We start from the raw sequence: 14084 nt of genomic DNA, 5'->3' as shown, positions 1-14084 counted from the left end.
TAGTGGGAGTGCAGGAGGGATAGTGGGTGTAGGAGGGACAATGGAGTGTGGGAGGGATAGTGGGAGTGTAGGAGGGACAGTGGAGTGTGGGAGGGATAGTGGGAGTGTAGGAGGGAGAGTGGGAGTGTGGGAGGGACAGTGGGAGTGTGGGAGGGACAGTGGAGTGTGGGAGGGATAGTGAGAGTGTAGGAGGGACAGTGGAGTGTGGGAGGGACAGTGGAGTGTGGGAGGGATAGTGAGAGTGTAGGAGGGATAGTGGAGTGTGGGAGGGACAGTGGAAGTGTGGGAGGGACAGTGGGAATGTAGGAGGGACAGTGGAGTGTGGGAGGGACAGTGGGAGTGTGGGAGGGACAGTGGGAGTGTGGGAGGGATAGTGGGAGTGTAGGAGGGATAGTGGAGTGTGGGAGGGACAGTGGTGTGTGGGAGGGACAGTGGGAGTGTGGGAGGGACAGTGGGAGTGTGGGAGGGACAGTGGGAGTGTGGGAGGGATAGTGAGAGTGTAGGAGGGATAGTGGAGTGTGGGAGGGACAGTGGGAGTGTGGGAGGGACAGTGAGAGTGTCGGAGGGATAGTGGAGTGTGGGAGGGACAGTGGAGTGTGGGAGGGACAGTGGGAGTGTGGGAGGGACAGTGGGAGGGTGGGAGGGATAGTGAGAGTGTCGGAGGGATAGTGGAGTGTGGGAGGGATAGTGGGAGTGTGGGAGGGACAGTGGGAGTATGGGAGGGATAGTGAGTGTAGGAGGGATAGTGGAGTGTGGGAGGGACAGTGGGAGTGTGGGAGGGATAGTGGAGTGTGGGAGGGACAGTGAAGTGTGGGAGGGACAGTGGGAGTGCGGGAGGGACAGTGGGAGTGTAGGAGGGACAGTGGACTTTAGGAGGTATAGTGGAGTGTAGGAGGGACAGTGCGTGTTTGGAAGGGACAGTGAGAGTGTAGGAGGGATAGTGGGAGTATAGGAGGGATAGTGAGAGTGTAGGAGGGACAGTGGGAGTATAGGAGGGATAGTGAGAGTGTAGGAGGGACAGTGGGAGTATAGGAGGGATAGTGAGAGTGTAGGAGGGACAGTGGGAGTGTAGGAGGGACAGTGAGAGTGTAGAAGGGACAGTGGGAGTGTGGGAGGGACAGTGGAAGTGTGGGAGGGATAGTGGGAGTGTAGGAGGGATAGTGGGAGTGTAGGAGGGACAGTGGAGTTTGGGAGGGATAGTGGGAGTGTAGGAGGGACAGTGAAAGTGTGGGAGGGATAGTGGGAGTGTAGGAGGGATAGTGGGAGTGTAGGAGGGACAGTGGAGTGTGGGAGGGATAGTGGGAGTGTAGGAGGGACAGTGGAGTGTGGGAGGGATAGTGGGAGTGTAGGAGGGACAGTGGAAGTGTGGGAGGGATAGTGGGAGTGTAGGAGGGATAGTGGGGGTGCAGGAGGGACAGTGGAGTGTGGGAGGGATAGTGGGAGTGTAGGAGGGACAGTGGAGTGTGGGAGGGACAGTGGGAGTATAGGAGGGATAGTGAGAGTGTAGGAGGGACAGTGGGAGTGTAGGAGGGACAGTGAGAGTGTAGGAGGGACAGTGGGAGTGTGGGAGGGACAGTGGAAGTGTGGGAGGGATAGTGGGAGTGTAGGAGGGATAGTGGGAGTGTAGGAGGGACAGTGGAGTGTGGGAGGGATAGTGGGAGTGTAGGAGGGACAGTGGAAGTGTGGGAGGGATAGTGGGAGTGTAGGAGGGATAGTGGGGGTGCAGGAGGGACAGTGGAGTGTGGGAGGGACAGTGGAAGTGTGGGAGGGATAGTGGGAGTGCAGGAGGGATAGTGGGTGTAGGAGGGACAATGGAGTGTGGGAGGGATAGTGGGAGTGTAGGAGGGACAGTGGAGTGTGGGAGGGATAGTGGGAGTGTAGGAGGGAGAGTGGGAGTGTGGGAGGGACAGTGGGAGTGTGGGAGGGACTGTGGAGTGTGGGAGGGATAGTGAGAGTGTAGGAGGGACAGTGGAGTGTGGGAGGGACAGTGGAGTGTGGGAGGGATAGTGAGAGTGTTGGAGGGATAGTGGAGTGTGGGAGGGACAGTGGAAGTGTGGGAGGGACAGTGGGAATGTAGGAGGGACAGTGGAGTGTGGGAGGGACAGTGGGAGTGTGGGAGGGACAGTGGGAGTGTGGGAGGGATAGTGGGAGTGTAGGAGGGATAGTGGAGTGTGGGAGGGACAGTGGTGTGTGGGAGGGACAGTGGGAGTGTGGGAGGGACAGTGGGAGTGTGGGAGGGACAGTGGGAGTGTGGGAGGGATAGTGAGAGTGTAGGAGGGATAGTGGAGTGTGGGAGGGACAGTGGGAGTGTGGGAGGGACAGTGAGAGTGTCGGAGGGATAGTGGAGTGTGGGAGGGACAGTGGAGTGTGGGAGGGACAGTGGAAGTGTGGGAGGGATAGTGGGAGTGTAGGAGGGATAGTGGGAGTGTAGGAGGGACAGTGGAGTGTGGGAGGGATAGTGGGAGTGTAGGAGGGACAGTGGAGTGTGGGAGGGATAGTGGGAGTGTAGGAGGGACAGTGGAAGTGTGGGAGGGATAGTGGGAGTGTAGGAGGGATAGTGGGGGTGCAGGAGGGACAGTGGAGTGTGGGAGGGATAGTGGGAGTGTAGGAGGGACAGTGGAGTGTGGGAGGGACAGTGGGAGTATAGGAGGGATAGTGAGAGTGTAGGAGGGACAGTGGGAGTGTAGGAGGGACAGTGAGAGTGTAGGAGGGACAGTGGGAGTGTGGGAGGGACAGTGGAAGTGTGGGAGGGATAGTGGGAGTGTAGGAGGGATAGTGGGAGTGTAGGAGGGACAGTGGAGTGTGGGAGGGATAGTGGGAGTGTAGGAGGGACAGTGGAAGTGTGGGAGGGATAGTGGGAGTGTAGGAGGGATAGTGGGGGTGCAGGAGGGACAGTGGAGTGTGGGAGGGACAGTGGAAGTGTGGGAGGGATAGTGGGAGTGCAGGAGGGATAGTGGGTGTAGGAGGGACAATGGAGTGTGGGAGGGATAGTGGGAGTGTAGGAGGGACAGTGGAGTGTGGGAGGGATAGTGGGAGTGTAGGAGGGAGAGTGGGAGTGTGGGAGGGACAGTGGGAGTGTGGGAGGGACTGTGGAGTGTGGGAGGGATAGTGAGAGTGTAGGAGGGACAGTGGAGTGTGGGAGGGACAGTGGAGTGTGGGAGGGATAGTGAGAGTGTTGGAGGGATAGTGGAGTGTGGGAGGGACAGTGGAAGTGTGGGAGGGACAGTGGGAATGTAGGAGGGACAGTGGAGTGTGGGAGGGACAGTGGGAGTGTGGGAGGGACAGTGGGAGTGTGGGAGGGATAGTGGGAGTGTAGGAGGGATAGTGGAGTGTGGGAGGGACAGTGGTGTGTGGGAGGGACAGTGGGAGTGTGGGAGGGACAGTGGGAGTGTGGGAGGGACAGTGGGAGTGTGGGAGGGATAGTGAGAGTGTAGGAGGGATAGTGGAGTGTGGGAGGGACAGTGGGAGTGTGGGAGGGACAGTGAGAGTGTCGGAGGGATAGTGGAGTGTGGGAGGGACAGTGGAGTGTGGGAGGGACAGTGGAAGTGTGGGAGGGATAGTGGGAGTGTAGGAGGGATGGGGAGGGGGGTTGGGGGAGTGAGCGGCAGGAGAGCGGGACGGGGAGGGGGGTTGGGGGAGTGAGCGGCAGGAGAGCGGGATGGGGAGGGGGGTTGGGGGAGTGAGCGGCCGGAGAGCGGGATGGAGAGGGGGGTTGGGGGAGTGAGCGGCTGGAGAGCGGGATGGGGAGGGGGGTTGAGGGAGTGAGTGGCCGGACAGCGGGATGGAGAGGGGGGTTGGGGGCGTGAGCGGCCGGAGAGCGGGATGGGGAGGGGGGGGGCGGATGTGAGCAGCCGGAGAGCGGGATGGGGAGGGGGTTAGAGGGAGTGAGTGGCCGGAGAGCGGGATGGGGAGGGTGGTTGGGGGAGTGAGCGACTGGAGAGCGGGATGGGGAGAGGGTTAGAGGGAGTGAGTGGCTGGAGAGCGGATGGGGAGGGGGTTAGAGGGTGAGTGGCCGGAGAGCGGGATGGGGAGGGGGGTTGGGGAAGTGAGCGGCCGGAGAGCGGGATGGGGAGGGGGGTTGGGGAAGTGAGCGGCCGGAGAGCGGGATGGGGAGGGGGGTTGGGGAAGTGAGCGGCCGGAGAGCAGGATGGGGAGGGGGGTTGGGGGAGTGAGTGGCCAGAGAGCGGGATGGGGAGGGGGGTTGGGGAAGTGAGCGGCCGGAGAGCGGGATGGGGAGGGGGGTTGGGGGAGTGAGTGGCCAGAGAGCGGGATGGGGAGGGGGTTAGAGGGAGTGAGTGGCCGGAGAGCGTGATGGGGAGGGGGGTTGGGGGTGTGAGCGGCAGGAGAGCGGGATGTGGAGGGGGGTTGGGGGAGTGAGCGGCCGGAGAGCGGGATGGGGAGGGGGGTTGGGGAAGTGAGCGGCCGTAGAGCGGGATGGGGAGGGGGGTTGGGGGAGTGAGTGGCCAGAGAGCGGGATGGGGAGGGGGGTTGGGGGTGTGAGCGGCAGGAGAGCGGGATGGGGAGGGGGGTTGGGGAAGTGAGCGGCAGGAGAGCGGGATGTGGAGGGGGGTTGGGGGAGTGAACGGCCGGAGAGCGGGATGGTGAGGGGGGTTGGGGGAGTGAGCGGCAGGAGAGCGGGATGGGGAGGGGGGTTGGGGGAGTGAGCGGCAGGAGAGCGGGATGTGGAGGGAGTTTGGGGGAGTGAGTGGCCGGAGAGCGTGATGGGGAGGGGGGTTGGGGGTGTGAGCGGCAGGAGAGCGGGATGGGGAGGGGGGTTGGGGGAGTGAACGGCCGGAGAGCGGGATGGGGAGGGGGGTTGGGGGAGTGAACGGCCGGAGAGCGGGATGGGGAGGGGGGTTGGGGGAGTGAGCGGCAGGAGAGCGGGATGTGGAGGGAGTTTGGGGGAGTGAGCGGCCGGAGAGCGGGATGGGGAGGGGGGTTGGGGGAGTGAGCGGCCGGAGAGCGGGATGGGGAGGGGGGTTGGGGGAGTGAGCGGCAGGAGAGCGGGATGGGGAGGGGGGTTGGGGAAGTGAGCGGCCGGGGAGCGGGATGGGGAGGGGGGTTGGGGAAGTGAGCGGCCAGAGAGCGGGATGGGGAGGGGGGTTGGGGAAGTGAGCGGCCGGAGAGCGGGATGGGGAGGGGGGTTGGGGGAGTGAGTGGCCAGAGAGCGGGATGGGGAGGGGGTTAGAGGGAGTGAGTGGCCGGAGAGCGTGATGGGGAGGGGGGTTGGGGGAGTGAACGGCAGGAGAGCGGGATGTGGAGGGGGGTTGGGGGAGTGAACGGCCGGAGAGCGGGATGGGGAGGGGGGTTGGGGGAGTGAGCGGCAGGAGAGCGGGATGGGGAGGGGGGTTGGGGAAGTGAGCGGCCGGAGAGCGGGATGGGGAGGGAGTTTGGGCGAGTGAGCGGCCGGAGAGCGGGATGGGGAGGGGGGTTGGGGGAGTGAGCGGCACGAGAGCGGGATGTGGAGGGGGGTTGGGGGAGTGAGTGGCCGGAGAGCGGGATGGGGAGGGGGGTTGGGGGAGTGAGCGGCAGGAGAGCGGGATGTGGAGGGGGGTTGGGGGAGTGAGCGGCCGGAGAGCGGGATGGGGAGGGGGTTTTGGGGAGTGAGCGGCCGGAGAGCGGGATGATGAGGGGGGTTGGGGGAGTGAGCGGCTGGAGAGCGGGATGGGGAGGGGTTTGGGGGACTGAGCGAGATTCTCTCACAAGGGGAAACATCCTTTCCACATCCACCCTGTCAAGACCCCTCAGGATCTTATATGTTTCAATAAAGTCGCCTCTTACTCTTCTTAATTCCAGCCGATACAAGCCAACCTCTCTTCATAAGACAAGCCACCCATTCCAGGTATTAATCTAGTAAACCTTCTCTGTACTGCCTCCAACGCATTTACATCCTTCATTAAATGAAAAGACCAGTACTGTACACAGTACTCCAGATGTGGTCTCACCAATGCCCTGTATAACTGAAGCATAACCTCCCTACTTTTGCATTCAATTCTTGCAATAAACGATAACATTCTATTAGCTTTCCTAATTACGTGCTGTACCTGCATATTGACCTTTTGTGATTCATGCACTAGGACACCCAGATCCCTCTGCATCTCAGTGCTCTGCAATCTCTCACCATTTAGATAATATGCTTCTTTTTTATTCTTCCTGCCAAAATGGACAATTTCCCACTTTCCCATATTATACTTCATTTGCCAGGTCTTTGCCCACAAATGCAAGCCAGTATACTCACTTGAAGAAAGGCTCCCAGCAGGCTGCTGCCTCAGTCTCTGAGCCCGCAGCTCCTCTTCCCGACGTTGCTCTTCTTCAATTTCCCGCTCAATCAGGAGGGTGGTCTGGGACTTGAATGGGCGCAGGATGTAGGGCTCTTCATTTGGGGTGATCTGGCTCTCCACCAGCCTTGTCGCTGTGCTACATGGAACAGGATTCAGCTTCGAGCTGCTGATCTTGGAAGTGCTTGTAGTGTGCAGCTGATACTCTGGACATTCCTGTAAGATTACTTTACATTCTGTTGCATCAACTTGGATTGTGTTGCTTTCTTCTGGAATGGTGTACACGTCAAGAGACTCCTGTGAAGCAAAACTGGCTAACTTTGGGCGCCTGCCCTGCTGTGGTGCAACTGGCACATCATCTACTTGCTGTTCGAAAACCTTCTTGCGTTTTTCCACCTCTTGTGGTACTCCTTTATCATACAACCCCTTCACTTTACCCTCTTGCCTCAACTTCTCTTCCCTCTTTGAGTCCATTTCAATTTCTCTCTGAACAAAAAAGACCATTCGGTTTTTGTCTTTCGATTTTGCGAAAGGTGATGTTGGAGGTAGTTGTGATAACAGTGGCTTGGTCCTGATTTGCACCATTTCCTCAGAGCTTCCCGAATTCCTAATTCCTCGCTCCTTACGAAGACTCTCTTCCCTTTCCATGGCTAATCGGATTTCCTTCTCAATGGGTGTTTCAGGTACAGGCTTCTGCTCAGAGAATTCAAAAACACCACTGTTATCAGTTCCAATGTTCAACATCTCATTTGATGCCCCACCATCACTTGTAAACCCAAAACAGTAATCATTGGACATCTCCCCTAATCCAGAATCAAGGTCATCAATTGATGAACAGACAGGCAGATTTTGCTGGGTGTCATTAAATTTTTTATCATCACCATTTTCCAGAGTTGCAATCTTTTCAGCAGTGAACGTGCTGTTGCTTAAGAGACTTTTCCTGGAATGATTATCTGTGTTTCTCTTCTCTCCATCAGGGATACAATCAACTCGACCGGCCTTTACAGTGACCACTGGACTTGTGTCCAAGACACTAGTGTCCTCGTAGTGATGAGGTTGGGCTGATTCAGACAGGCTGGAAAAACAGTTTAAGACCTTGTAGGGTTGAGCAGAGAGCCTTGGACTCATAGGAACTTCTTGCCGTGACTTCTCCATGTCGAGGAACTGCTGCCGAGCGGTAGTGAAGTTTATTTGTTCAGTGTCGATGCTTTCAGGGTAAGCAATGGAGGATTCTTTAAGGAAAGAGTATGAATTGGCCTCCACACTGGACATCCAAGTTTTATCCTGTTGCTGCATGGAATCTTCAAGCAATGGCTTCTCCCCCATATCTAATTGCTCTGTTGAACCCCATTTCTCTGCAATGGTGGCATTCTTCTTCATGGCTTGGTTTCTAATAATCTCTCTTCTCTCCTTTGCAAGCATTTTATCATCAGCCGTTCCTTTAATGATTACTGTCTGGTATTTTCCTTCCTTATTATCTGAGAAAAGTCTCGTCGGCACTTTCTCTGCATGGTAGGTTCGAAGGTCAAAGTTGGCTTCTCTCTTTATGGTGGCTAACTTTGCATCTCTGACTGCAGAGGGGGTGCAACCTTCCTCATGGTCTGTTGTTGAGGAAAACATACCTATCAGTCCACCATTAACTGAAATGTTCTGACTGTCTGGTTCTTGGTGTTGAATGACAGCAACCTTCTTTGCATGAATGATGACATCATTGCCACAATCAATCCCAGATGCTGGAGTGACTGAAACAGAGGGTCTTGCGTTACTCACTGTGATTGTATTTGAATTGTGAGAGAACAAATGAGTTCCATTTTCAAGACCTGGATATGAACCATCAAGACTGACCAAAGACCCATTCTTCGCAGTGAAGGCATTTCCCTCAGTTCTCTCCATTTGGATAGGGGGCTCTTCTCCCAGTGAATCCTCAGTTTCAGTAGGTGTCTGTGGGTCCTTGGGGAAAACTGTTTCTTTCTCTCCCTCTTCCTTTAGCACAAGCTCATTATTTGCCTGCTCTTCCAGCTGATCCCTGGATCCTGCGAGGATCTCCCTCGTATCTTTGGAAGGTGCCCTATCTTGCTCAGAATCTTTGCTCTGTACAAGTGTACCTTCTGGAATTCCTATCGGTTGAGTCCCAGAGTTTGGCAGACTGCTATGCACCAGATCCTTGGAGGCAGGGGCACCCTGCTGAGACTCCACCTCATTCACCGCAGACGCTTCGATCGGAATCCCCAAAGTCCCCAGTGTCTGTTAAAGACAAAAAGGATAGTTTCACATTGAGGATTCACATACTGCCTGCTGGAGCCCTATTCACAGCACTGGGTTAGGAAGGAAAGGGCTCCCAGTACATACTGACAGTGAAACTGTAGCACTGATTACAATGAAACATGTATAAGCAGCTAGTCTCAAATGATGAACACAATTCCCGTGCTGACACCATCTAATACTAGTAGTAAACCCAAGAGTACATGCGACTGGAGGACTTAACCTCTCCAGCGTGGAGTACACTAACTCTGTACAGGGCTGATCAAAGGGATGCACAGTAGGAGGGAGAATGTTCTCTAATGGCAGACAAGCTCCAGTTTTATTCAGGCCAGATTTGATCACCAGCCTGTGCTGAGAGACAGATTGATCACTGTCTTGCAATTTCTAGAGAGAAAAGCATGTGTATATGTGTGTGTGTGTGTATGTATGCGTGTGTTCTAGCATGCATATGTGTATGCATATGAGTGGGCATATCCATGTACTGTTCATGCATGTATGCAATGGCTAGCCTCCTCTCGTGCCAACACTCAGTGCCAATGCTGACGTGATAGCCACCCCACGTGCTCACATTCTGAGGTTCCCCTACTCCATGCCTTTTACCCAGAGTTTCTGGAGGCCACATAATCCGTGACTGACCTCACCAGCAACTGCGACCTCACCCATGCCCACTCCTCTTACTGACAGGAACCCCTGATATCTGCAACTGCATTGCTCAAAGCAGTAAGAAAGTGCATCATCTCTTTGCTGTGACCTAATCCAGTGACTCCTCCCAACAAACATATGGACAAGAAGCTGTGGGGCAGATGCCAATCAGAGTGGGCTTGAGATGGCACCACAGCCGATTTGTTACACATACCCAGCAGGGTTTTTTTATTCTTTCACAGGATGTGGGCATCGCTGGCTAGGCCTTGAGAAGGTGGTGGTGAGCTGCCTTCTTGAATGGCTGCAGTCCATGTGGAGTGGGTACACCCACAGTGCTGTTAGGGAGGGAATCCCAGGATTTTGACCCAGCGACAGCGAAGGAACGGCGATATAGTTCCAAGTCAGGATGCTGCGTGGCTTGGAGGCAAACCTGCAGGTGGTGGTGTTCCCATGCAACTGCTGCCCTTGTCCTTCTAGTTGGTAGAGGTCACAGATTTGGAAGGTGCTGTCGAAAGAGTCTTGGTGAGTTGCTGCAGTGCATCTTGTAGATGGTACACACTGCTGCCACTGTGCGTCGGTGGTGAAGGGAGTGAATGTTGAAGGTGGTGGATGGGGTGCCATTCAAGTGGGCTGCTTTGTTCTGGATGGTGTCGAGCTTCCTGAGTGTTGTTGGAACTGCGCTCATCCTGGCAAGTGGAAAGTATTCCATCACACTTCTGACTTGTGACGTGTGGATGGTGGACAAGCTTTGAGGAGTCAGATGGTGAGTTACTCGCTGCAGGATTTCTAGCCTCTGACCTGCTCTTGTAGCCACAGCATTTATGTGGTTGGTCCAGTTCAGTTTCTGGTCAGTGGTAACTCCCAGGAAGTTGATAGTGGGGGATTCAGCAATGGTAATGCCATTGAACATCAAGGGGAGATGGTTAGATTCTCTCTTGTTTGAGATGGTCATTGCCTGGCACTTGTGTGGTACGAATGTTACTTGCCACTTATCAGACCAAGCCTGGATGTTGTCCAGGTCTTGCTGCATCTGAACATGGACTGCTTCAGTATCTGAGGAGTCACGAATGGTGCTGAACATTGTGCAATCATCAGTGAACATCCCCACTTCTGACATTATGATGAAGGGAAGGTCATTGATGAAGGAGCTGAAGATGATTGGGCCCAGGACACTACCCTGAAGAACTCCTGCAGTAATGTCCTGGGACTGAGATGATTGACCTCCAACAACCACAAACATCTTCCTTTGTGCTATGCATGACTCCAATTACCAAAGGCTTTCCCCCCTGATTCCCACTTACTTCAATTTTGCTCAAACTCCTTGATGCCATACTGGGTCAAAATGCTGCCTTGATGTCAAGGGCAGTCACTCTCACCTCACCTCTGGAGTTCAGCTCTTTTGTCCATGTTTGGACCAAGGCTGTAATGAGGTCGGAAGCTGAGTGGCCCTGGCGGAACCTAAACTGAAAGTGAGTGTGCAGGTTATTACTAAGCAAGTGCCACTTGATAGCACTGTCAGCGACCCCTTCCATCACTTTGCTGATGATTAAGAGTAGACAATTAGGGCGGTAATTGGCCAGGTTGGATTTGTCCTGCTTTTTGTGGACAGGACATACCTGGGCAATTTTCCACATTGCTGGGTAAATGCCAGTGTTGTAGCTGCACTGGAACAGCTTGGTTAGAGTCGTGGCAAGTTCTGAAGCACAAGTCTTCAGTACTATTGCCGGACTGTTGTCAGGACCCATAGCCTTTGCAGAATCCAGTGCCTTCAGCCATTTCTTGATATCACGTGGAGTGAATCGAATTGGCTGAAGACTGGCATCGGTGATGCTGGGGACCTCAGGAGGAGGCCGAGATGGATCATCCACTTGGCACTTCTGGCTGAAGGTGGATGCAAATACTTCAACCTCATCTTTTGCACCTCAATAATATAAAAGCAAAATACTGCAGATGCTGGAAATCTGAAAGAAAAACAAGAAATGCTGGAACTACTCAGCAGGTCTGGCAGCATCTGTGGGGAGAGAAGCAGAGTTAACGTTTCAGGTCAGTGACCCTTCATCAGAACTCAATGATGGGGGAGCCCAGCACATTAGTGCAAAAGACAAGACTGAAGCATTTGCAATCATTTGTATTCTCTGAACAGTGAACACATTAATACACAGAACTGCCTGTACTGACCTGTTTAGAACATAACTAAAGAACTGCGGACCTCGGGAAAGGAAAGCTAAGAGAAACTCTCTTACTTTAGCGACTTGGGGGTGTAATGGATTTGTCTAATATGTCTATCTTGTCAGTTAGTGCCACCCAAATATATCTCAGAAAATGCCGATGAGGATGAGAGAAATGTCTGTCAATACAGGCAGCAAACAGCAGCAGGGACTGCCAATTCGCCAGCTTCTGGTGACCTACTTGCTCAAATGGCAGAGATTTTGGCGGGTTTTTGCCAAAGCCTGAACCTCAGGTTGTCTCTTCAGTTGACTGGGATGCTGCAGGGTCCTCATGTGCATCAGTTTCAAAGTGCTCATTTGAATAGGAGAATATTTTCAACCACCGACTAGACTAGTTTTTGGTATCACTGTTATGGACAGCTGCACTAAAGGGTTTATTGGGTTACCCTGAATTTGCAAATAGCACATTATGACTGTACTCACAGGATATGTTGGAAGGCTAGGAACATATGAGGGGTCTTGAGAACCATTCAGTTTGTATATTCAAAGAATGGACATGTTTTTCAAAGTTAATAATATTTTTGAACTTCAAGGTGATAGTGAAGAGGCCCAGACTCAGAATAAGGCCAAATCTTGAGCGCAAGAAAGCAATTTTGTCAACGGAAGTATAACAAACATTCTTGCTCCCAACAAGGCAAAAGATGTGCCATTCAAAACAATCATTACCAAGTTGGAGGAACATTTCAATCTTAAGCCACTAGAGATAGCAGAAAGCTACAAATTTGGAACCCGAAACCAGAAAAGTAGTGAAACAGTTACATAGTTAGTGAGTACATTGTGGCACTGAAGAATTTATCACCACAATGCAACTATGGCACATTCTTAGACCGTGCATTACGAGACAGATTTGTGTGTGGATTGGTGGACGGAAGAATCCAATCTTACATTTGAACTGGCGTGTAAGATTGCTCTTTCTATGGCGATGGCATCAAAGATGCTCGAGAATTTCGTCTATGCCAGTGACCAGTACAGCTTCTGACCACAGCCAGAAGACTACCGCCAAGCATAAAGTGGGGTGAGCCGGTCGGAAGAGTGCTGGTGATGGCAGTTCAGTGTCTTGTTATTGGTGTAACGGCAACCACACAGCACAGGCATGTCAGTAGAGAAATGTCAAATGTTTTCATTGTCGAAAGAACTGCTTGCCGAGCAAAGGCCAAAGTAGGAAAGGGAACTTATTCCAATGGTAATGGAAAACAGCGAAGTCACAAGGGTGGAGTTCACAAACTTGAAGTGAATCCGGAGTGCCTAAGCAAAGAGGAGTCAGGCCTGTACAGCATTTATGCCACTAACAATCACTCAAATGACACAGACCTTTGTACAAGTGTTGGTAAATCAACAGGACATCAACATGCAAATTGATACAGCTGCAGATTGCTCCATTATTAGTAGAGACACCTATGACAGCAAATTCAGTAATGTAAATGAGAGCACAGTTCAGTTAAAAACCTACTCTGGTGAGATGTTAGAAACTGAATACCGAACCAACAATAGACGAGTTAAGGTCTATTTTTAATCATCATGGATAACAGAGGAGCTTGTCTCAGATAACGGTCTTCAGTTTCCTTCTGCTCCGTTCCAAAACTTCATGAAGCAAAATAGTATCAAACATACCGTCACTCCTCCTTATCATCCAGCATCAAATAGAACAGATGAAAGATCATTAGGATAAAGTAGATCATTAGAACAAGTGCTACATGGGTGTTCAAATTTCAGTATGAAATGGCGGTTAGCTAATTTTCTACTGAAGTATCAAACAGCCCCATACTCCATTACAGGGTACACGCCTGCTGAGGTTTTGATGAAGAGAAGGTTAAGGACAAGTTTGAGTCTGGTCCTACCAAACCTGACTGCTAAAGCTGAACGCAAACAATTCAGTCAGAAACATCAATTTGACGCAAACCAAAGAGAACTCAGTTTCAAGCAGACTGAGCATGTTTGTGTTTTGAGTTCCTCCCCCACATCCACCCCCCCCCCCCCATCACAAGTCACCCAATTGGGATGTGGGAAATATAGTAGGTGTGTGTGGAAGCAAAAGATACCTGATTGAGATTGATGGTAAAGTAAGAAATGTCCATGTAGCTCACATGATCCCAGCAAGGGGTGAACCAAAACATAAGTGTGATCCACTTGACCACGACTCATGTCAGAGTTTGAACCAGTTCAGACTTCAGTGTCTAAAGTACCAATTTCGAAGAAAGAAACAAGATCTTCTCTAAGTTCTGAACCTAAACCAAGCAGTCCAAAATCTGACCCAACACCAAAATCTGTAAGGAGATCAGAAAGACTGTGTAAAACAGTTCTCAAACTTAATTTGTAAATATAGTACATTGTTGAGAAAAATACTTTTCTTTAGAAAGGGGAAGCAGTGTGATGTATTTGAATAATATGCTAATGATGTGGTGATGTCATGACATGAGGGGCCTAAATAGAGTAGACAGGAAGGACCTGTTTCCCTGAACGGAGAGGTCAATTACCAGGGGGCACAGATTTAAAGTGATTGGTAGAAGGATTAGAGAGGACGTGAGGAAACATTTTTTCACCCAGAGGGTGGTGGGTGTCTGAAATTCACTGCCAGGATCGGTGGTGGAGGCAAAAGTCCTGAATTCTTTTAAAAGGTATCTGGACCAGCAGCTGAAGTGCTGTAACCGGCAAGGCTATGGACCAGGTGCTGGAA

General features: G+C 52.6%; 1 protein-coding gene across 3 annotated transcripts in view; it reads right to left on the bottom strand.

The window, feature by feature from the left end:
* LOC137351815 (A-kinase anchor protein 2-like) overlaps positions 1-14084 on the bottom strand; it is a 199749-nt gene that overhangs the window by 69900 nt on the left and 115765 nt on the right. For all 3 annotated transcript variants that reach the window (XM_068016678.1, XM_068016677.1, XM_068016679.1), the window contains exon 2: positions 6239-8522. In XM_068016678.1, coding sequence (XP_067872779.1) covers positions 6239-8522 — 2284 coding nt within the window. The remainder of the gene's footprint in view (positions 1-6238; positions 8523-14084) is intronic.

This window comes from Heterodontus francisci, chromosome 36, assembly GCF_036365525.1.
Source record: "Heterodontus francisci isolate sHetFra1 chromosome 36, sHetFra1.hap1, whole genome shotgun sequence".
Classification (NCBI taxonomy): Eukaryota; Metazoa; Chordata; class Chondrichthyes; order Heterodontiformes; family Heterodontidae; genus Heterodontus; species Heterodontus francisci.
Note: the sequence above shows the minus strand (reverse complement) of the source record. Positions and strands in the feature narration are given on the sequence as shown.